The sequence below is a fragment of the Hylaeus anthracinus genome, unplaced genomic scaffold (genome assembly GCF_026225885.1).
Source record: "Hylaeus anthracinus isolate JK02 unplaced genomic scaffold, UHH_iyHylAnth1.0_haploid 11994, whole genome shotgun sequence".
NCBI lineage: Eukaryota > Metazoa > Arthropoda > Insecta > Hymenoptera > Colletidae > Hylaeus > Hylaeus anthracinus.
This window is the reverse complement of record NW_026534341.1, coordinates 11,493,038-11,515,710: the sequence shown is the minus strand read 5'-3', so window position 1 is coordinate 11,515,710 and position 22,673 is coordinate 11,493,038. Positions and strand designations below refer to the sequence as shown.

At 34.8% G+C, this 22,673-nt stretch overlaps 2 protein-coding genes across 3 annotated transcripts; one reads left to right on the top strand and one right to left on the bottom strand.

The window, feature by feature from the left end:
• Positions 1-2,022: 2,022 nt before the first annotated feature.
• On the top strand, positions 2,023-19,408 carry LOC128888546 (beta-glucuronidase-like). The gene is made up of 11 exons (XM_054145505.1): positions 2,023-3,245; positions 8,708-8,890; positions 9,091-9,189; positions 11,198-11,374; positions 11,871-12,103; positions 14,152-14,431; positions 15,107-15,381; positions 16,901-17,162; positions 18,514-18,702; positions 18,903-19,041; positions 19,122-19,408. The coding sequence occupies exons 2-11, from the start codon at positions 8,723-8,725 to the stop codon at positions 19,301-19,303; spliced, it is 2,004 nt and encodes a 667-aa protein (XP_054001480.1). The 5' UTR covers positions 2,023-3,245; positions 8,708-8,722; the 3' UTR covers positions 19,304-19,408.
• A 278-nt stretch (positions 19,409-19,686) lies between these two features.
• Positions 19,687-20,928, bottom strand: LOC128888653 (zinc finger HIT domain-containing protein 3). Of its 2 annotated transcripts, XM_054145716.1 has the most exons (3): positions 20,616-20,928; positions 20,114-20,300; positions 19,687-20,028 (listed from the first exon to the last, which is right to left on the bottom strand). In XM_054145716.1, exons 1-3 carry the CDS (start codon positions 20,684-20,686, stop codon positions 20,008-20,010), a joined length of 279 nt encoding a protein of 92 aa, XP_054001691.1. In that variant the 5' UTR covers positions 20,687-20,928; the 3' UTR covers positions 19,687-20,007. The 2 variants fall into 2 exon arrangements, with proteins under 2 accessions (XP_054001691.1, XP_054001690.1); XM_054145715.1 differs by having other exon boundaries at positions 19,687-20,300.
• Between the last annotated feature and the right edge of the window lie 1,745 nt (positions 20,929-22,673).

The following is a 22,673-nucleotide window of genomic DNA, read 5'->3' as shown; positions in this document are numbered from 1 at the left end:
CCTCTTTTCCACTTTTCCTCTTTTCCACTTTTCCTCTTTTCCACTTTCCATTTTTCACTCTTCCACTTTTCCACTTTTCCACTTTACACTTTACTCTTTTTATACCTAAAGATCTTATTCCAAGTTCGCAGCCATTAGCTCTCGGTATTATTCGCGACGAAGGATTGTTCGTCACGAAAAATACCGATTACCAGGTCTCACCACGTGGAGGTTGCTGCGAGTGGAGACCCGGAGATAGAAGGAATCAAAGTTCCTTCGATCTCTCTCTACATAGAGTCTACATACATAGATGCATACTCTACATAGAGTCGACGAGCTTAATGCTAAGTACGAAACTAAGTCCGACTCTGCCAAATAATTATTTGAATTAAATGGAAGCTAAATGGAAATCGTGACACGACGCGACCACGTAACTGGACTTACAGAGTCAGTCTCGTTTCCTCTGGTGAGTCTGATTCAAAAGAAAGACGATCAACGTCTCCGCCAGTACTCTACTCCCTGCATACCTGCTGCCGAGGGCCCAGATCCGACCTTACAGTGTACGACGTAGGTAGCACCGCGTCGGGTTGCCCTGCCCTGGCGACACCAGGTATGTCTGACGGTCGTAGAGTCCGAAACGGAGTTCTACTCTCTGCACAACGTCAGGAGTCCAGGACACGACTTGCATCCGTCTGACGGCTCTTTTGAGCTGCGCTGCGTCGGGAGCCTGGACTTCGCCTGATGCGTACAGAGACTAAAAGATTCCTCGGAGGCGTCGATTGACCCTCTCTCAAATCAGACCCACTAGAGGACGGCAACCGACTTCGGCCAGTCACATGGTTGACCACTACACTTATTACATCAAGTAATAATGATCGAAATGGAGAACGGAGTTGCGAGTCCAATACGGACTTACGAACAAACGAAACAATTGAACAAATGATTAATAATTATTTGGCAGAGGACAGACACTCGTACACGCATGCCTTAAAACTAACCAAACCAAACTAAGATACCCACAACCAATAGGGAAACTACAAATAGGAGAAACGAGAGACGCGGACGCGCGATCGCGAGATCCGTATCGAACGAAGGATCAACGACGAATGATTTCTCACCCCTCGTATACCTGTGTCGGTCGAGGGTCGCGGCTCGCTTGTGCGTCTCGAAGTAGAGAAGGGGAAGGGCGAACAACAACCGCGTGACATGTTGGTCGCTTCGAAGACTCGTTGAATCCATCGAGAAAATAATTCGTGAAACATTAATATTACAGCAAAATTGTATACTCCACAATTCCTTTAACAAGTATCGTTAATAAATAATTGAACTATCGTCAGAAATTAATTTTTAGTTATTACAATCTCTAGATATCAAAGTTTAGAAAAATTTCCCCCGATTAATGCCTTCAATGAATACTTATCCTGAACCGCGATTGTTATTAATATTTAAGCGAATACTAAATATTACTACATACATTATAAATTTGTGATTAATTCAGAGAGAAAATTTCAATTGCATCTCGAAGTTTTAGATTGTTATTCCAATGTTTCTCGAGAAAGTAATATTCCCGAACATAAAAAGTATTAAACGCTGATTAAACGTAGTCTTAGAACATTCGTGTAATTTTTATTTCTTGCACTATTTTCCAGAAACAAATAGAGTAAATAATTCGCTGAATGTAAATGGTTTGTAATTTAAAATAAGTAAATCTTAGATCTTTTCAACATCGAGCAAAGTTAATCACAGTAAACAATCTTTTCTATCTCTAAAAGTAAACGATTTATCCAGATAGCTTATCTCGACTATAACGAACAATAGCAATCCGCTTAACACAATATTATCAATAGCCACAGTGATGCTTGACATATTTGTAACAAGAGTGAATTTCTTTATCACGCATTAGCCGAATCGCTCGACGATAACCAAAACACACAGAAAGTGTCTTGAGCGGAAAGATAAATTGTCGCGGCATGTGCATGCAAAGAATTCAAATAGTGACATCGCGATAACGCAATCTTGTACGCGACGCTTGGAAAATCGGACGTCGAGCAAGAAGTCCAGAAACGTGCTTCACCAGATAGGAATACCCACAAGTGTCAACGAACTAATCTCTATTTGCACAGAATACTAATTAAAGGTGTAGTGGAAGTCAAACTACCTGCGGCCAGAGGCATATCTCGCGCTTAATTCTACAGAGAGGACCGTGCAGGCCGTCGTTGCGTGAATCGTAGATGAGTTACGTAAAGTGAATGAAAGCAACTGCAATACGCCAGCCGCGATTCGTTGACTTCAAGTTCTCCAGTGACCCAAGAAGCCTCTCGAAACTCAAGTATCCTTTTCGAAAGAAACAGCCCCAAAATTGAAACAGCCGTAAAATCGACAATTCTCCAAATTTTTGAAAATCCTTCGAGATACGTTCAAATACTATTAAAGACTACAAGATATCAAAATTTCATCAAAGTCCAAGGTGGTACTTCAAAAAATGTCTTTCACATGGAATGACCTTAATATCGTGATTGATTCTTGAAAGATACTTCACTTCTACGTACTTACACATACATGAATCTTACATTTACACCAAATAAACAAAAGGAAAATTTTAATCAATTCTATTTTAATTTCCAAGTTCTATATTTCATGCTGAAGTCTAACTTCTAAAAGCTCCTCTCACCTACATGGTAGCACCGCACGCAATAACAGAGATACATACCCAGTCACTCCGTAAAAGTAGGTTAAAATCATACAGGAGGGCAAGCTGAGCTCTTTCTTCTGTCCACCCTACCAAGCAAACCATGCTTCTCAAACAATAATATTTGAGAAGCACTGCGCCAGGTGAAAATAGCGTATTGGCGCGAAAAAACGAACGTGCCCGATAAGCTCGGCGACGGTGAATCAGGGCTGGCGATTCAACCCGGCAAAGGCGGACAGGATTCGCGGTAATCTCGCGTGGCAGCCTGTCGGCGGTTGACCACGAACACCCGGTATATAAGAGCGGGCCAGCCGGCTGGCGAGGCTCAGTGCAGTCCGATGGGATAGGTAGAACCGATTCTCTGGTCTAGCAGCTAGTGGCGTGTAAGATCTCGACAAGCGAGAACGTGCCAGGACGACGATGCCGCGCTGACCGCGACCGGAGACCAAGGAAACAGCCGCAAATTATTATCCTTTTTCCCACTGGCGACGGATGGGCCACGGCTTGGCCTCAGTGACCATCTCCTGCTCGTGATGCGAGCAACTCGTCTGGAGAACTATCGGTTCTGACAGTAGAGGTGAGTGATCCTGAAAGAATCACCTAAAGTGTGAGGATCAAGAGATGTCTTGAATTCTTAAGTTCGAGGACCACTGAACAGTGTCAAGGGGGTTTGAAGGAGCTATCAGTGTCATCCTTCTCTCAGCACTATCTGATCAGGGATGATTGTGATAACTACTATTATTACATAAACGAGCCCTTACTAATTCCAATTTCCGATAGCGTTATCCTTTTCACAGTGCTATTGAATCGGAGGCGCGATGATTCTAATAGGAACCCCCTTATCGCTATGTAGTTCATCGAGGATGGGTACTTAACCCCGTCTAACTCTGATCTTTAGTAGTGTTGAGGATCTTCTTTCTTACTGGTGGAGTTTGATGTAACTCCACCTGGGATTTAAATAGTGCACGATATAGGTGGACTGGAAAGTAATGTCGTTTCTGCGAATCTCAATACTTGTTTACCATTTATCAGCTCATTGACTCTTATCGATTTCGCATTGAAATGGCAAAGGACTATTGATAACGAGGGTGATTACATAATTGCTTAAAAATAGAAAATTGTTAAGAGTATTTGTTTGAATTTAATTTAAAAGGAATGACATTACTTTTCGGTCCCCGTAATACGTGCAAATATTAACTATGAACACGTTTTCTCTCTAAATCGTGTTTCTTTACGCTAGCTTTTTGGATAATTCAAATACTTTTATGATTGTTAGAATGGAGAGGCTCCAGATTCCTGCCTAATTGATATATAACTGTTGCATTATATATTTAAATGAAAATGCATTTTCTTGTCTTCTCCCTTACTTTCCACCCATGTGCACAAAGTATATTCTAGTTACATTCTTATTGCAGTCTCATTAGTTTACAAAATGTTTAAAACTTTGCCTCGAAGCTTTTGAGCATTATCTTCATTACAGACAATTGTATAAAATATTTCATAGCCTAACGATATTTCTACTACTTTACCTTAATACTTTCTTACGTATTAGGGTAATATTTCACGTATTCCATCATATTTCGAAAATATTTCATGAACTAATGATATTTCTACCAGTTTTCTCTAATACTTTAATACTAAGAATGAAGAAAGGATTCAATCTATACAAAAATGACATTTATTTCTAGTTAAAAAATTAATACAACTATGAAATGCACATACACCATTACACTTATACAAAAGTATTATCCTAGAACTCTTTCAACCATTCATCTTTCACCTCAGACATTTTTCTCTGAGGGCACCGATAAAGAAATTATAAGTCATCGCACTTACTTGGCCCAACCTTATCTTTCATGCGAATTTCACCTGATATTGTTCGATAGGAGATTATAATTTACGGCCTGATATGGATGGTATCGATATTACTCCCATCGCTAATCGATACCGCTTGCGAGGGCATCGTTCCCATCGCTATAGTCAGCAGCAATTGTTAAATTCTCGTGGTGTCCATTCGAAGAATTAGGGACAGTGGCGACGCTGCACATGTGCAACACGAGGAAACGATTTGATGCTTTGGGAAGGGAAGTCTGCTCTCGTAGGAGGGCACCGTGCCAGGAAGCCGATATTGCTGTGGACGACACCCTACACCAGCGTGTCCCAAACTGTGCTTCGCGGTGCCCTGCGAAGACCTGTTTAACGCTTTGACTGATAATCGTGAAAATTCCTACGAGACTAAAATGTTGCTTCTACAGGGTGTCTACGTATAACTTCGGACATACGCAGGGTGTCAATTCTACAACAAATTTCCAACAAAAAGTTACTCTGAGACATTTTCATTGTGTCGCCTTGTTCTCGAGTATTTCCACTTTCAATATTTTTTCTGTGTTTTCGACTTGACACTCTTTAAACGGCCATAACTCTACCAAATTACAGTGCAAACTTAGAACTAAGTAAACCGTTCGAAAAAGTGTTAAATTTACCATCTCCATGATGCCAAGCTAAAATTTATTACGTAGATTTAACAAGTAAAAAATTAGGTCAAACTTTACATTGTGAAAATTTCAAAAAATTTGACTTTTTCTATATTCGTTTTTCGGTGTCAAAGACATAGTTGTTTGGCGGGCACTCTTCGTGAAAAACTTCCTCGAAGTCTCGGCTTTTGAATTGTATTGTCAAACAAAATTATACGGTGGTATTTTAGGAAGAAAATGACGTTTAAATGTAGAAAAGCGTTCAAAATGTCCGCCTCCTAAATCAAAACTTATCGGTTCTCCTGCGCCGAAAACATTGATCTTTTGCTGTGTGAAATCGATCGTGTTCCAATCTTCATATCATTTATCGGTACACCGAGGTTGATTTTGATTAAATAGTCTCTAAAAACGAAAATTCTATGGATACATGTTTACAAACAATTATTATTCATTTCGCACTCAGGCTCTACACACGGCTGGGAGAGCCCTGAAGCGTCAAAAAATCAGTTATTTTCCTAATTGGGGAGGCTCGGAAGTGTCACTAAAAAATACATCAAACCCGATGTCAAGTTAATTTTAAAGTGACAAGGCGATTTTTGTTGAAAAATATCGATTTTTAACTAAAAACCCACGCTTTCCTGCATTTAAACGTCATTTTCTCCCTAAAATAGCACCGTACAGTTTGTTTTGACAATACCATTCCAAAGGTGAGACTTTGAGGAAGTATTTCCGGAAGAGTGTCCGCCAAACAACTATATCTTTGAAACCGAAAAACGGATACAGAAAAGGTCAAATTTTTTGAAATTTTCACAATGTAAAGTTTGACCTAATTTTTCACTTGTTAAATCTACGTAATAAATTTTAGTTTGGCATCAGGGAGATGGTAAATTTAACGCCCTTACGAATGGTATACTTAGTTTTAAGTTTGCCGTTTAAAGAGTGTCAAGTCGAAAACGCAAAAAAAATATTAAAAGTGAACATTCTCGAGAATAAGGCGACACAAAGAAAATGTCTAAGAGTAATTTCTTGTTGGAAATTTGTTGTAGAATTGACACCCTGCGTATGTCCGAACTTATACGTAGACAACCTGTATACAATTACAAATTACATAATCTAAGTAGTATTTTTTTTTTTGCTAACTCTTCGGAATTTACCAATTCTATAAAAATTACTTTTCTTCGACATCTCACTCTTAAAATTAATTTAATTAGTAAAAATCCTTACCGTCCATATGTGGGTGGCGTGGCGGGAGCTCGATCGGTGGAACAGAATAGGTGCATTCAAAGACAACTGTTGAGCGATTCTCTTGAATTCTCTACTACGATTCGTCTATTCGAAGTGCTTAGACGAATCGAAGTACAGAATCCAAGTGAATCACTCAACAGTTGCACAAGTGTTTTCCCTGCTGAGTGCAGCCAATGATAGCCGATTTGAATTTGAAATGATTAGACGTTTCTTCGTATTAGTTGCTGCCAAGCTATCGAGTCAATTGTCATATAATGGAATTGTAAGAAATATTTGAAAAAATCATTGTCAGATAGCTCTGAACGATGAATCATGCAAAAGATATGAAATCATGAAGCAGAATCAATATTATAATATATTATATTTCGTATAAGTTTCCTTCTTAAAAATACAACAAAAAAACTCACAAATGGTACAAAGTAAAAATTAGTCAAATTTAACAAAAAATGAAGTAGTACCTCAATCAATTTTAAAGACAATTACTGAAAAGGATTAATTGAATAAGTCCATTAAACAGTGTAATTCTTCTTGTTGAATGAACATGTCAGTGATCAATATGTTTATGTAACAGTAGGTCGTCGATTATTCGAACTCCTCTGTATCTAAATATAAACAAAAACATTGTCTACCTATCATTTTATCCTATATTACAGTTCGACAAACTCAATCTTGGAGATTTACAAAACACGTTTCAAATAAAATTATTTAATATAATAAAAAATTTCCACGGTTAGATTTATTCGCCAAGTAGCAATTGTGTTTGTTGTAGAACACGCACGAAATGATATTGGAGCTATCTTTGGAGCTATTATAAACTTCTGCCACGCTGATTATCTTTCACTCTATCGGTCGGGGAAGCGCGTACATAGTAATTGAGTACATCAGTTGCTCTAACAAGGGTGTTGGGAGGGGAGAGGCAACCTAATCTGATAAACTGATACAAGAATTCCTGATTACATATCGGAATTATTCAGATTCGGTGATATTAAAATAAAAGATAATTATCGTCGTCCCTGATTATTTGCAAAAAACAATTTGTAATACTTTGTGTTGTGTATATCTATACGTACACATTGTTCTGTATTTTTTCATGCATTTGCCCCCGAACTATGCACTATTGAAAGCTAAAAAGGGAATGAATTAACTAATTAATGAAATATCTATAATAGAAGTCTACAAAAAAATATTTGCGAAGTCTAAAATTCATATTCAGATAAAGATTCAAATATCTTCGTTCGATCTTCTGCTACTGCGTGAAACCAATGTATATTTAGTAAAAATAATATCAGTTACTTGTGGTACGTGGCTGATGAAACGGAATTTGTAAGCCTTGATTACAAGTAAAGGTAAATGTTTTATATTTTATATCGTATGGTCGCACAGAAGTAATATTGTGTATAAAAGAGAAGAGAGAAAACTATTTGAATTTATTGTTAATAATCTCAACATTTTAGAACATTAATCGCTAGATTATGCTTATTTAACACTTCACCCGTTCTATTATTTCAAAAATATGTTGTATGCCAACATAATCTTTGTATTAGCTTTAGTTAAGATAACTCTATTCTAGAAACATGATTTAGAGAGAAAACGTGTTCATAGTTAATATTTGCATGTACTTAAACTAGACGCTTTGGCGCTACTGGAAAATAGAATTAGGAAGAGCTTCGAGTACCCATCCTCGAAGAATTATATAGCGATAACGAGGCTAGTTATTGCACTCTTCTTCTCATCCTCCGTCAGACTCCAGCAGCAAACATTCCAAATTTCTTCCTTCGACAACTGTTGATTTCATCCTGACTAGTCAACCCGGATCTCGACCTCGCTACCTCTCCTTTGCCGACCGCTAAACTTAAAACAATTCCTATCCTCCCATTTTCTATCTTTCCTGAACCTATAAAGCCCTCTACTTTCCCATTTGAATTAGAGAATTGTCCGAACCGTCTCGATACGAGGATCTATAGCCAGTACCACGCGTATACCTTTGTTAACTTCGTTCAATTTCCCTCGACGTCGTACTTGTTAAATAATAATAAAGTAACGAATCAAGCGGAATACAACAAATCTAAAGAAAAAAAAAAACACCACCCTCTCGTCATAATTTATTTCATTATGATTCTGAAATACCTACGTCAATATTTTATCAGAAAAGCACCTTACCATCCGCTCTCTCTCTATCTGAAAAAGATGGAGAGCGATGGAAAGAAGGTTGTGTTATTTACAACATATGAAAGTTACTATATAGAACGAATGAAAAGGTCGGTCTAGAAGATGCCAAATTAGCATTGCTAATCGGGGGAATTCATTGTTTTTATTCCAGGAACGCTGAGGAAGGATGTGGCGTTTGGTTTTTTTTCTGATTGGCGCTGCGATGGCGGGGGAATCGGGACCCGAGATCGAATATCCCGACATACCAATTCAATATTCACCCTTGCCCCCGGAAGAAGATGCGCCTGTGCTTCTTCGTGGCATGCTTTATCCACGAGAAAGCGAATCGCGAGAGGTAACTGCTCCGTTCGAATTTCGCGTACATTTTTTACGTACATTGTCTATTCCCATCGTCTGACATACAAAGTTTGATGAAATAGTTCGGTATTCGAATACTCAGGTAGCCAAGTATTTAAATAACAAAATAGTTAAACGTAAGTAGAAAATAATTGTCAATGAAACTATAAAGAATAAGTAGGTGAAAATTGTACGTAGGTAAAAATTCTCGATGGTATGTGGGACTTCGTCGTTTCACCATCAGGAGATGCACTGAAGGGCTACAAGGAAGGATGGTTTGCCAACTATTTGTCGAAGGTAATCGTAGAAATCTCAATTTAATTATAAATCTACAAAATTAAAACGAAACTGTTTGATCTGGTTATTTCACGAGTCCTTACGTACAGTGGGTGTAGAATGAAAGGGACACATTATAGCAACGTTTCGCAGATTCAGGCCGCTGCAAAGGTCCTTTGAAATGTTAATTACGCGGTCTACAAGCTGTATTGACGCAGAGGGAGATTATTTTGAGTAAATCAACGTGTCTGTAAAAACTTTACTGGTACTTTTTTCTTTTTATAGCAAAAGTTCGATTTCTTTTTAGACAGACCGTGTATACATAACAAATATGAGCTTGTGTTACATGGAAAAAGTAACGCGATTCTTTCTGAGGCAGTGGGTAATGTGTGAATAGTGTACATCTTAAAAAAGCGACAAAAAGCATTTTCATAAGAAAGTAAGATGTGGGAATATATTTTGTATGATATATGGTGCAATTTCTGAAGATAAATAAGGATCTAAGATTACAACTTGAAAGATAGAAACTGTCAATGCATATCTATGACTGTTTCACACATTATCACATATTAGAGTAGTATAAAATTTTGATTTTTGACATACAGTGGGTGTAGAATGTATTTGTACATCGATCAATTTCCTAAAAAAACTTTTGTGAAATTGTAGTTTATTAATTTCTTTTTTTACAATCCCACGATATGATATGATAACGTAATAATATTCTACATATTCTCGGAAATCTCTAAAATAGATATAGTCTAAACAACAGTTATTAGTTTATATAATTTGCGAAATTAACAAGAAAGTACGAAAAATCAGCAAAAATATAGAAGCAATAAATATTGGTACGGTTTTTATAACGAACCATTTACAGTAGAATTTGTAACATAAACACATCAGTTTATAGTTTCGTACGAATTAGAAACATCAAAATTACAGTAAAGAAGTCTTAAAAAAATGTTTTAATACAAGAGTGGAAGAAGATCTCATCCCGAACAACATCAAATTTAGTTAATTTACCTAATGCCTAGAAAAGTTGCAGCAATTAGAAAATCAAAATGAAATCCCATGAAGTATTAATTACTTATAAATTAATGTAAATTTTTTTTTTTTTTTAATGAAGTTTTGAAAATTTCGAAATTTTCTTTCGCGAGTTGCACTCAATTATTTTATGTGATCGTGTTTATATAAATAGACAATCTAATACCATTGATATTCATGTTGTAACAGTAATGGAGCAAAAATGAATCGTGCAGAATTCAGTAATGTAACATAAAACATAAAATATTGTGCATGTATTACTTATTAATAAAGCGAAAGAAACTTTTGGAACAACCTAATGTATTTCTATCGATTTATTGTTTTTTCTTGTTAATTTTGCAACTTATATAAATAACTAATTTTGTTTATACTGAATCTGTTGTAGAGATTTCCAAGAATATGTAAAATGTCATTGTTTATAAAAAGGAAGTTAATAAATTACAATTGAACATAGTTTTTTTTTTAATTGACCAGTGTACGAATACTTATTACACCCACAGTATATTGTTATTTGAAACTATGTTCGAGGAAAATATGAGTAGATACACGAACAATACTAATCATCTGCAGAGTGGTCATCTTCTTGTTTAATGATCTCTTTATTCTACCATTAAATTAATGCCTCTTGTCCAAATAAATAGTATATTTTTGAAAACTCCTCCACTGTCAATTTGGAGCATTTGTAACGAATGTATCTTAACTATCGTTTTTAATTAAAGAAAATTAACCACCTAGACCAAAATCACTTTTAACAACTGGTAATAATCGAATGCACTCGCAAAACTGGTATTCAAATTTTTTGTTCCATTAATCTATAGTTTCCTGTTGTCAAATAAATTAAACGTTACAAATTAAGTTCGACCGAAGTGCCAGCATCTATTCAAGAGCGATTGTTGCATGTTCGTGTGGTACTCGAAGTCGCGTGGACGTTAATTTCATGTAATTATACGTCTACGATTCACTTATCTGCATACACTGGTTTGTGTAGGTAGGAAAAGTGATGCAAATGCCTGTTCCATCGTCCTACAACGATATCACAACCTCGAGGGAACTTAGGGACCACGTCGGAGCTGTCTGGTACCAACGAACATTCTTTGCTCCCTCTTCTTGGCGAGAACAAAGGGTCTTCGTCAGATTTGGTTCGGTCAATTACCTCGCACAGGTGGTAAGCACCGAAATAATATTCAAAAATCTTCTATTTTTTTTATATTTTCCTCACTTCTTTCGAAACACGTTATTTAAGATACGAACACTTTTAATCGAATGATCTTATAGAGCTGAAACACTTTGTCTCCCTGGTCCAATACCTTAAAAAATAGATGATTTGTGTAAATGATTATCTAAGATGCGAACATTTTTAATCGAATAATTTTATAGAGCTGAAACACTTTGTCTCCCTGGTCCAATACCTTAAAAAATAGATGATTTCGGAATTTCTTTAAAAAAAACTATAAAGTATATCAATTCCAAACTAAGTCTATATATCAATACACATCTAACGAATCATCTCAAATTTTTTCAGGTGAAAATACGTGTTACATTTCGAATTGTCGTAGATCAACCAGAGTGCCTTAATTTTGAATTTATTTAATTAGATGCAATCAATTCTCTTTGTTTATGAATGTCAAAGAATTGTTTAAATTTTTGTTTATATTTTTCAGTGGGTAAATGGTGGACTAGTGACCAACCATGAAATGGGCCATCTACCATTCGAGGCCGAGATCTCGTCTTATTTAAACTACGGAGATAAAAATAGCATAACAGTGGCAGTAGATAATACGTTACTACAAACAAGTGTCCCGCAAGGACGGATCGTGGATACTGCTGTTGATAACGGAACTGTACACACACAGACGTATACTTTTGATTTTTTCAACTACGCTGGTATACACAGGCGAGTGAATATTTATATCCCATCAAATTTTTAATTGTTACACAAAAATGTCGTGTAATACGTAAACACCACTAAAACCACTTATAAATCCATTTATAACAATCAACGACGGATTAATTTCATATTAAATGGAATAAAGATGCAGAATATTTTTGTTGCTCGTTTAGATTATAAATTTTCTTCCTTTGACAAAGGTACATCACTAAAATAAATATTATTTAAATTAATTTAAAATTTATTCGTTTAATATATTCATTTGATTCAGATAAATTTATTTGAATTAATTTAAAATTGATTCCTTTAATGAATTCATTTAATTTAAATAAATCACAAATTTAGTTTCTTAATAAATTCGACTAATCAGGTCAGAGTGCATGGCACAATAGTCAACCAACTAACCAGATCGTTCGACTTTCAAAAAGTTTACGCTCTCTGAACCATCACATATTTCGCGATAATAGATTAATTATCGTCGGTATTTTTGTTACGAACAAAAGCAAACTACCAGTGCAAGACAATCTATCCATCGCGAGAAGAATACGCGCGAACACAGTCACCGGGTAGTTCACCAACTAAATACACAATAGAACATACATCAAGTTTTTGGGGAATTTAATGTATCCTATCATTTGTTATAAATGTCTCGATTCCGAATTCAAATTTCACCACAAAACTGCACTATTAGATCATTATTTTGACAAAAGTTAAACGTTCCCGGAAGATCATATTTAATTGTTTTTTTAAATTTTCTCAAGCAAAAATCAAATCAGTTTAAAAGAAAGTTACATCAAAATTAAGAATTTCAACGAGACATTTAAATTAATAATCCTGAAGACATTTATATAAATCAATCGAAGGATTGTAACATACAAAATTGTATTATGAAGGATTTACCAAAAGAGATCCAAGGATTTCGTTTTAACCACCCTAATCATGAAGTCTAGAAATTGATGCTTTGGATTATAGAGTGCTTCTTGATTCGTAATTGATTGATTAATTAATATACATCAGACAACCGATCAAATTACGACATGGTGCTTCTATCTCTTCTACAGAATTTAAAGCTTGATAATCTAACTTGCTTGGTAGAGGTGCATTAACAGGATTACAGTCGTTCATATTAAACTTCTCTAGAACAGTTTTAATATAGCCACTCTGATCCAAGGTTATTTTATTTTCACGACGTTCGATTTTTATTCCTAAAAAGAAACTAATATCGTTTAAATCCGTCATTTTAAATGTATTCATTAATTTTTTTTTATTTTTTTTTTTTAATTAACAGAAAATTTACAACTGGCTCTTGGAGCCAACTAGCAAATTTGATCAATGCGTGTGTCGCACGCGTGGGCGACGCTCAGCAGCGTTTCCACTAAGAATTAAAATTTATTAATTACATTCGTAGATCAGTTGGCTTTTGTCTCTTTAGTCTTCTCGTTGTTGGTGCTTGGTTTAGCATCGTAGCTAATTCATTGGGATGATTTGTTATTTTATTTTTATATGTAGTTGCAAATTTTTTTACGTGCTCGTTGACATACTGTACTCCTAAATCTTTATGGAGGGTATCACAAGTGACATACCATGGTGCAGGAGTTATGATCTTTAGTGCTTTGTTTTGGAATCTCTGAATTAAATTTATATTACTTTTCTTGTCTATATATTATAATATTACTCCATATTGGAATGATAGCGGCTTTGTAAAGAAGTAGTTTGTTTTGTAGTGTGAGTGGCGATTTGGGTCCCAGAATCCAATACATATTCATTAAGTAACCTTTGATTTTATTCATTGTTTCCAAATTTTCAGTAGCAATCACAAGATCGTCCACATATAGTACAACATATATATTTTGTTATTCGCCGATCTTGACGCTTTCATAGGTGTCTTCATCATTTCTCGAATAATCCCGATCACGTTCTCGGCACTTGTTACTCCCTCCAGTGTTGGGTGTGCCACTGGTGTCAAGTTTCTGCATGTTTGGACGTTTTGGCCCCTCCAAAAATTGTATGAAATTGTGATATCGAACATCAACACCAAATTCTTCATTTTGCAGGCCCGTTTTGCTGCACACAAAACCGCGTGTGTACATTGAAGATATAACGGTAAGGACGGGATTTGTCGGTGACGTAGGTATAGTTAAATACTCCATTCAGCCAGCAGGTTTACACGGGAACGAAATTCCGATCTGCAGAGTGAGCCTGCTCGATGCTGACGACACTTTAGCTATAAAGGAGCCAGTGTATGGAATTTCCGGTACGCTGAAAGTTCCACTTGTTAAACTCTGGTGGCCCAGAGGTATGGATCCTAACCCTGGATACCTGTACACCTTGGAGGTATAATATTTCTTTGTTTAACTATTCCACTCTGGGCTGGTTTAGATCAAGCCAGACTAAACACTGGTCGCCTAAGGGTTGCGTAGCCTCAGGGTTGCGTCAATGTCACCTTCTCTCTTCAAAACCAATACTAAATACAAAATTAGATCTACGAGGGTGGTTGGGAATTAAATCGAAATTCTCTTCAATTAAGTTTGTTTCTGAAGATAAATTACAGGAATCGAATTAATGCTTAGATGATATAGATATATTATATTTTTAAACGTTATTGAAACAAGCCTAGAAGTATTTTTAACTTCCCGATTGATAGGGAAGTTATTGTATTTTTATAATTATTTTTAACTGCTGCTACTTCGAGAAAATCAAGATTATAGTCAAGCTATTTACAGAAAGATATGTTTATTAAAAAATATTCCTACAACAACAATGCAATACTAACTGCAAATACATTTGCATCAAGTCAAGAAAAAGCCAGTACATCAAATTAATTTTCTGCTTATTACCAAATTAAGAAGAAGACTTTACGAAATTTGACACCAGAAAGATCAATCTAATTTCTAGTATTATGATAATGTATATCGGTACGAAAATTCAAAAGAGAAAAGAAAATCATGTAACACGTTTCATAGCCACCTTATAGTTAATTCAACTCGCTAATAACGTTCTGTTTTCAAGGTGACGTTGTCTGTGACGAATGACTCCAAAGTCGACGTCTATAGACTACCGATTGGCATCAGGACGTTGACCTGGACGAATACCAGTTTACTCATTAACAACAGACCAATGTACCTGCGGGGATTTGGCAGACACGAGGATTCTATCCTGAGAGGACGCGGACTGGACTTGGTGACCGTGGCCAGGGATCATGAGTTACTGAAATGGGTCGGTGCGAATGCTTACAGGACCAGTCATTATCCTTACAGCGACGAAGTACTCGACTTGGCTGACAGGTACAGGGTGTAACAAACTGTTTTGTCGTGGCTTCGCCAGCAGATTCTATCGGCTTATAATTGATGAAGATCTGTAAACAAAAGTTGACGCAAAATTGACCTTGGCGGAGAAATTCAAGGTCAAATTTTTTTTTATGGTATCGTATACTACTCACTCGATGGGACAAAAGTCTTAAAGGCACCATAGGTCGCAAATGAATCCTGAACTTGGAAAACGAGGTTGAACATTTCTAGCGTTGTTCTCTGCGTCTTGAGCGTCTTCTCCTTTGCCACAGTATTGAACCATCGACATTTATGGACCTTAATAATCGTGCTTGGTTACCGGCTTCGATATGTCCACCATTATTACATAGGACAGATCCTTAATCTCTCTTTTAAATTCTTACAAACTTTTTCGTAAACGTCGAGCATTGACTCCACACGACGAAAAGCATTTTCAATTCGCAATTTTACTTGTTGCATACTTGTAATTTGTTGGCCTGGCCGGTAAACAAAATTCTTCACTGCTCCCCAAAAAAAGAAATCCATAGGTGTACAGTAAGGTATAGAATACAACAGAACCTTGATTATTGCACGAAACCGGCCTGCAATAATCGAGGTAACCAATCCACTTGGAACATAGTAGCTCCACAGAGGATATCCACACCTTACATGTTGCTTAGCAACCATCCCCTCCACTTGTTTCTATCGTGCAATTAAAGAGGTCCCCGTGCAATAATCAAGATTCTATTTCTTGTTGTGCAAGAGTAAAGCTAACAGATGGAACAATCGACTGTATAATTTATTAGTTCACAATGCAAGTAATCTTTTATATTTTAACAAAAATTTTGCCTTCTTTATATTTACAAAATACCGGCTGAATGGTATTATAATATAAGTAGTTTTTAGTTTACATGATAACAATATTATTATACAGGGTGTCCCAGGCTAAGTGATACGGAGCTCTAACTCCAAAACTATCGGCCAAATGCAAAATTTCAAATATGGTACTATCGCATGGTATAAAAAGAATATATATATAGTTCCATTTGAAAAACGAAACTTGACCATCATATCTTGTTAAATAACAAAGTTAACAAAAATTCCTTCTCGCTGAAACATGAGCCCCATTTTACCATGCAAGTTCTATATTTGAAATTTTGCATTCGGTCGATAGATTTGGAGTTAGAGCTCCGTTTCACTTAGCCTGGGACACCCTGTATAACTAGGGTGATGGGGCCACTGAAAACCCATTTAGAAAATATACAACATTTTAGTTTATTCATTTTTATGGGGTATGCACACATATCTTCCATGACTCACTCATAAAATGAAGTTAATCTAAACATCAAATCGCAAACTATATAATCATAAATTATAAACCATAAAGAAACGTCTACTATCGATTTATATGATACCTTGCTATTTTTGTGATCATTTGTATTCGAATTTTATGAAAATAATTAGACAGCCAATGTATTTTGTTCTGCGATTATTTTCTTGATACAATCATACGTATTAATTGACATACTTTCGAAAGGATGGGATTCCTAATTATCGATGAATGCCCATCCGTGGACACGGAGAACTTTTCACCCACCCTCCTCTCCCGTCACAAGGAGTCGATATCGGAACTTATAAGGAGAGATAAGAACCGTCCTTCAGTGATCATGTGGTCCATCGCCAACGAGCCTAGAACGCAATTACCGGAAGCTGAGGAATACTTTAAACAAATTGCCCATCACACGAAAGCGGTCGATCCTACTAGACCGATTACCATTGCGATGGCTCGAGCTGTTCAGGTTACTATTGCAACATTTTCTAGACCTTAATTAACGCTTCTGATATTGTTCCAAACATAATAGTAAATATAAAGATATTTAGAAAATTTAGAAAGATATCATTCTCGCGTATTACAATCCCTTTTTTTCTGTTCAATCTTCATGTTTGTTTACAAACATTATTCTCAATATTCTACACTTTCGTAGCCTTCAGTAAATGAAAATCATTTTAGACCAAGTATTAGCTCGTCCCAAAAGTTTCTTTCGCTTTATTAATAAGTAATACATGCACAATATTTTATGTTTTATATTACATTACTGAATGCTGCACGATTCATTTTTGCTCCATTACTGTTACAACATTAATATCAATGATATTAGATTGTCTATTTATATAAACACGATCACAAAAAATAATTGAGTGCAACTTGCGAAAGAAACTTTCGGGACAACCTAATAGATTCGAATAAAACATTAGTAGTCGAATACAGTTTCTGATAGTTGAAAATATGTTCTTGAAGAATTGTTCGTAAAGTTTACAGTGGGTGTAGAATGTATTCGTACTCCGATCAATTTCCCAAAAAACTTTCGTGTGAAATTGTAGTTTCTTAACTTCTTTTTTTAGAATCAATGATATTTTAGATATTATCGGAAGTCCCTTAGATATAGATCACACATTTACTAGTTAATATAATTTGTGAAATTAACAAAAAAATGCGAAAAGTGGGTAAAAGTATAGATGCAATAAGTATTTGTACGATTCTTAGGACGAACCATTTACAGTAGAGTTTGTAACGTAAACACATTAGTTTATTGCTCCGTACGAATTAGAAAACATGAAATTTACAGTAAAGTACTTTTAAAAATGGCTCTAATAGAGAAATAGAGAAATATAAGAAGATCCCACTTCTATAATAATATACAACTAATAATTTAATTAATTTAATGCTTAGAAGAGTTACAATAATTATAAAATCAAAAGAAAATCTCACGAAGGAAATATTATATACTTGACAATTAATGTAAATTTCTTTTTCTTTAACGAAGTTTTAAAAATTAATCAGTTGTACGAATACTTATTGCTTCAATATTTCTATCGATTAATTGTTTTTTTTTTGTCAATTTCGTAACTTACATAGATAGCTATTTTTTTTTTGTACTCTATCTGTTCTAGAGATTTCCGAGAATACGTAGAATGTCATTGTTTATCAAAAATAAGTTCATAAATTACAATTTTACATAGTTTTTTTGGAAATTGATCAGTGTACGATTACTTAAGTATTCGTAGAAATTTCTACACACACTGTACGTTTTAGAATTAAACAACTTGCCGTTTAAACATTTTAATGGAAAACTGATAAATCGTTTTTAGGAGGATAAAGTTGGCGAATATCTTGACGTGATTAGCTTTAATCGTTATAACGGTTGGTACAATAACCCTGGTCGCATCGACACAATTACGAATAGGGTTGTAGGGGAGGCTGAGGCATGGCATAGGAAATATAATAAGCCCGTGCTTATGTCAGAGTATGGAGCTGATACTATGCCAGGATTACACGAGGTGAATTATCTAATAATTGTACATTTTTTTAATATTATTTTAAATATATACGTTCTCGATAGACAAATACAAAAAACCTTATATTATAATGGCTGATATATTTTTTAAGACATCACATTATGCTATATTATTTACATACGATTGATTTAATTTAAAAATAAAAAGTTTCGTTTAAAAAAAAACCGATTATGATCTTTCAGCTGCCCGAGTATGTATGGAGCGAAGAATACCAAACAGAAGTATTTTCGAAACATTTTGAGGCATTCGATCAATTAAGAAATGAGGGTTTCTTCATTGGGGAATTTATTTGGAACTTTGCTGACTTCCGGACAGCTCAAAGTAAGTAAATAGTTCGATGAAAGTTTAAAAATGGATGAGTCGTTTAACGCTTTGATAATTACATTACACATTTTTAACAGCGTACATTAGAGTGGGTGGCAATAAAAAGGGAATATTTACCAGAGAAAGACAACCAAAAATGGCAGCTCATCACGTCAGAAAAAGGTACTACGCCCTCCAAAGGGAACTGGATGGAACAGAGATGCCGGTGGATCTCGAAAATTACGTTTCACCTTACTACCCTCCACATACAGAACTCTAGTATCTTTTTTAACACTTTGTAATTTTTGTTAATGAATTTTGAAAGACAATTGTTTGTTGTTGGTCGATAAATAAACGTTGTACAAAAATTATTTACTCGTTTCCTTCTTTCTTATATACAGGCCTTTCGAAAAGTGACGGACCCACCCTTATCTCAGAATCTATGCATTATTGGGAAAAAATGACTCGACACCAATTTTAAGGTTCAAAAACTTCTGTTTTTCTGTAACTTCAGATTTACCCTTGACCTTGAACTTAGAGGTCATTCGAAGGTTACCTTTCATTTTTCAAATGGGAACTCTTATTTCTTAGCTGAGATTTGGAAAGGGACATCACATTTTGAAGGTCACAATGACCTCTAGGGATTATTTCAAAATCAACTAGTTTCTTTTACATAAAAAACATTGCATTTATTTAAAAGTATATACAACATTCTTAATAGAAGCTTTTAAGTTCCTTAATAGCTATAAAAAGTACAAACACAATTTTAGGATAGGTACAATTTGTAATAAATATTTCATACATTGAAAAATCTAATAAACTCGTGTATATATTTTTATGGCAATTCAATAAATGGTTCAATTAAGTGTAAAATAAAGTATATACTTCAGTTTTCTGTGAAAAATATATGCAACAGTTGAATTTCAGACAATATTGTCCAGGTACATTAAAATGGTTGATCATCGACCGATGGTTCAACAACTTTCAGACATGCATCTGCCATTTCTACAAATATTGGTTCAGTCATAGCCAAAGCAATGGCTTTAGTAGGATTCTTATCTGTCAAGATTGAACGCATAATGCTACGTACATGTGGATTTCTTAAGCAATTTTTCAACTCTTTGCTCGAGTGTAATTGTTGCAATTTTTCAATGGGAACTGTATCCTCTGTGGGAAACTCATACTTGATCGTATTTACTTTGGTAGCTTCGCTCTGCTGAGGCTTTGGTGGTTCGCAGTTACTTTCTTTGTGGACCTTACAGCAAGCTGTAGAACAACTAATACACACAAAAAATATATTTGTAATTGTATCTTATAAAGGTGGAAGTAATCTATGACACTTCTTCGTACATACATGTATTTCACAGCAATAGCTCTATAGGTGAGTATAGGTTAAGATAATATTATATGTTGGAGTTAGCTCGACAAAAAAATGGTAAATAAATGCGAAGTAACATATAAAGTAAATTACATAGAGGAGACGTTTTGTATCTTCGTTTTGTACTTTGGTTTTAATATTTGAGGTTTTTGAACGAATGTAAACAAAAGGCCAGCAATGTGATAATAACAAACGTAATGTATTATGAACTTACTATGGCTCTCTACATACAGGACACTTATATGAGCACTCTGTCCTTTTGCACACACAGCAAACCTTTTCCATGATAATTATACGATTATTTTGCAACAATACAAAACAGTTTTAAAAACACAGCCCTGTCATTCTTTCTAATAAACATGCTATGCACTTTATTATGCTAATCGACCAGCCGTAAGTAACGAATAGGATGCATTATTGACCCAGAGGAATGAGCAGCACTATAATTGTTAATAATTATCATTTATTATTCATTAAATTCATTGCAATCATTTATTTCCATATAGAAGAGCATATAGGCAATTGAATGGACACTGGAATAGTATTGCCATCTAGCGGCGGCGACAGAACTAATTTTGCACATGCATCAATATTTTTTACTTTGCTTGGCATATAAACATAATTTTACATCATAATTAACATAAATAAGCTTCTAATTGATGATTTGTACATTAATAATTCACTGACATTGAGTTTTTTAAATAATTAAAATACCGGCGAATGTAGCGTCATCTCTCGGCAAACTGCTCAAGTTTGTTGTGGTATAGTTTCCATCTCCGGCCGCTAAATGGCACCACAAAGATGGAAATATTCGAAACATAAATTATCTACTTTTCACTGCATATAAATGCAATTTTACATGATAATTAACATAAATAAGCTTCTAATTGATAATTTGTACAATAATAATTCACTGACATTAAGTTTTTTAAATAATTAAAATACCGGCGAATGTAGCGCCATCTCTCGGCAAACTACTCAAGTTTGTTGTGGTATAGTTTCCATCTCCGGCCGCTAAATGGCACCACAAAGATGGAAATATTCGAAACATAAATTATCTACTTTTCACTGCATATAAATGCAATTTTACATCATAATTACAAGAAATAAACTTCTAATTGTTGATTTTAACACTAATATCTAAGTTTAAAAAAAATACAAGAAATGGAGTGTCATCTTTCGGCGAACTGCTAACAGTTTGTCGTGGACTAGTTTCCATCTCCGGCCGCTAGATGGCACTACAAAAATGAAAATATTCGAAACGTAAATTCTCTACTTTTCTCTGTATATAAACGGAATTATACATAATTAATATCATAAATGAACTTCTAATTATTTATTTGTACACCAATAATTGTCTAATGCCTAGTTTTTTAATTAAAGGAATATCGAAAGATGTGGCGTCATCTAGCGGCGGGAAATGGAAACTACTCCACGACAAACTTGAGCAATTCGCCGAGAGATGACGCTACATGTGCCGGTATTTTTTAAAATTATTTAAAAACCTTAATGTCGGGGAATTATTAGTGTGCAAATCAACAATTAGATCCTTATTTATGATAATTATGATGTAAAATTATATTTATATGCAGAGAAAATTAGAGAATTAAATTGAGAGGGTTAAATAAATAATATTTCTCAAAGGGTTAAACATAAACGAAAGAATCTAATGTTTCATACTCATAATAGAGATCTCAACAACAAAAATTCCTAAGTATATCGTAAGCTAGTTCCTACTTTAATCGAAGGTGGGAGGCTCAAATAAAGTGAGAATCAACTTCTATTATTATTGGTGGGATATTTAATGAATTATTCGTCAAATATATTTTCATTATGACACAAAATGAAATACATAAGATTTAGTAAAATTCATTTATGATTTCTTAATTTTTTTATATAATTATTCTTATTCATAAATGTAGACATTAATTCTATACCTTTTGCTTCAATCGTATATACCTATTGTTGAAATAAAAATATTCACTTGTTATTTTGTTACGTTAAATAAATAATGATGGCCATTACAATGTAACCTATATACAAAATTTATTAACGAATAAACTTCAGTTCTTGTTTTTCCAGTAGATCAAGCGTGTATTTGGGAATTAATAGTTATAGAAATTAGTTCTCCATCTTCATGTTTAATTGTTTGTAACTCCAGTTTAAACAGAAATACATACTCGACATTTTGTTATATTAAAAACTCAGATTGATTTAAAAACTGTGCTCTCTTCCTCTATGGCTGGAGGATGATTACAAGTGGGATAATCTT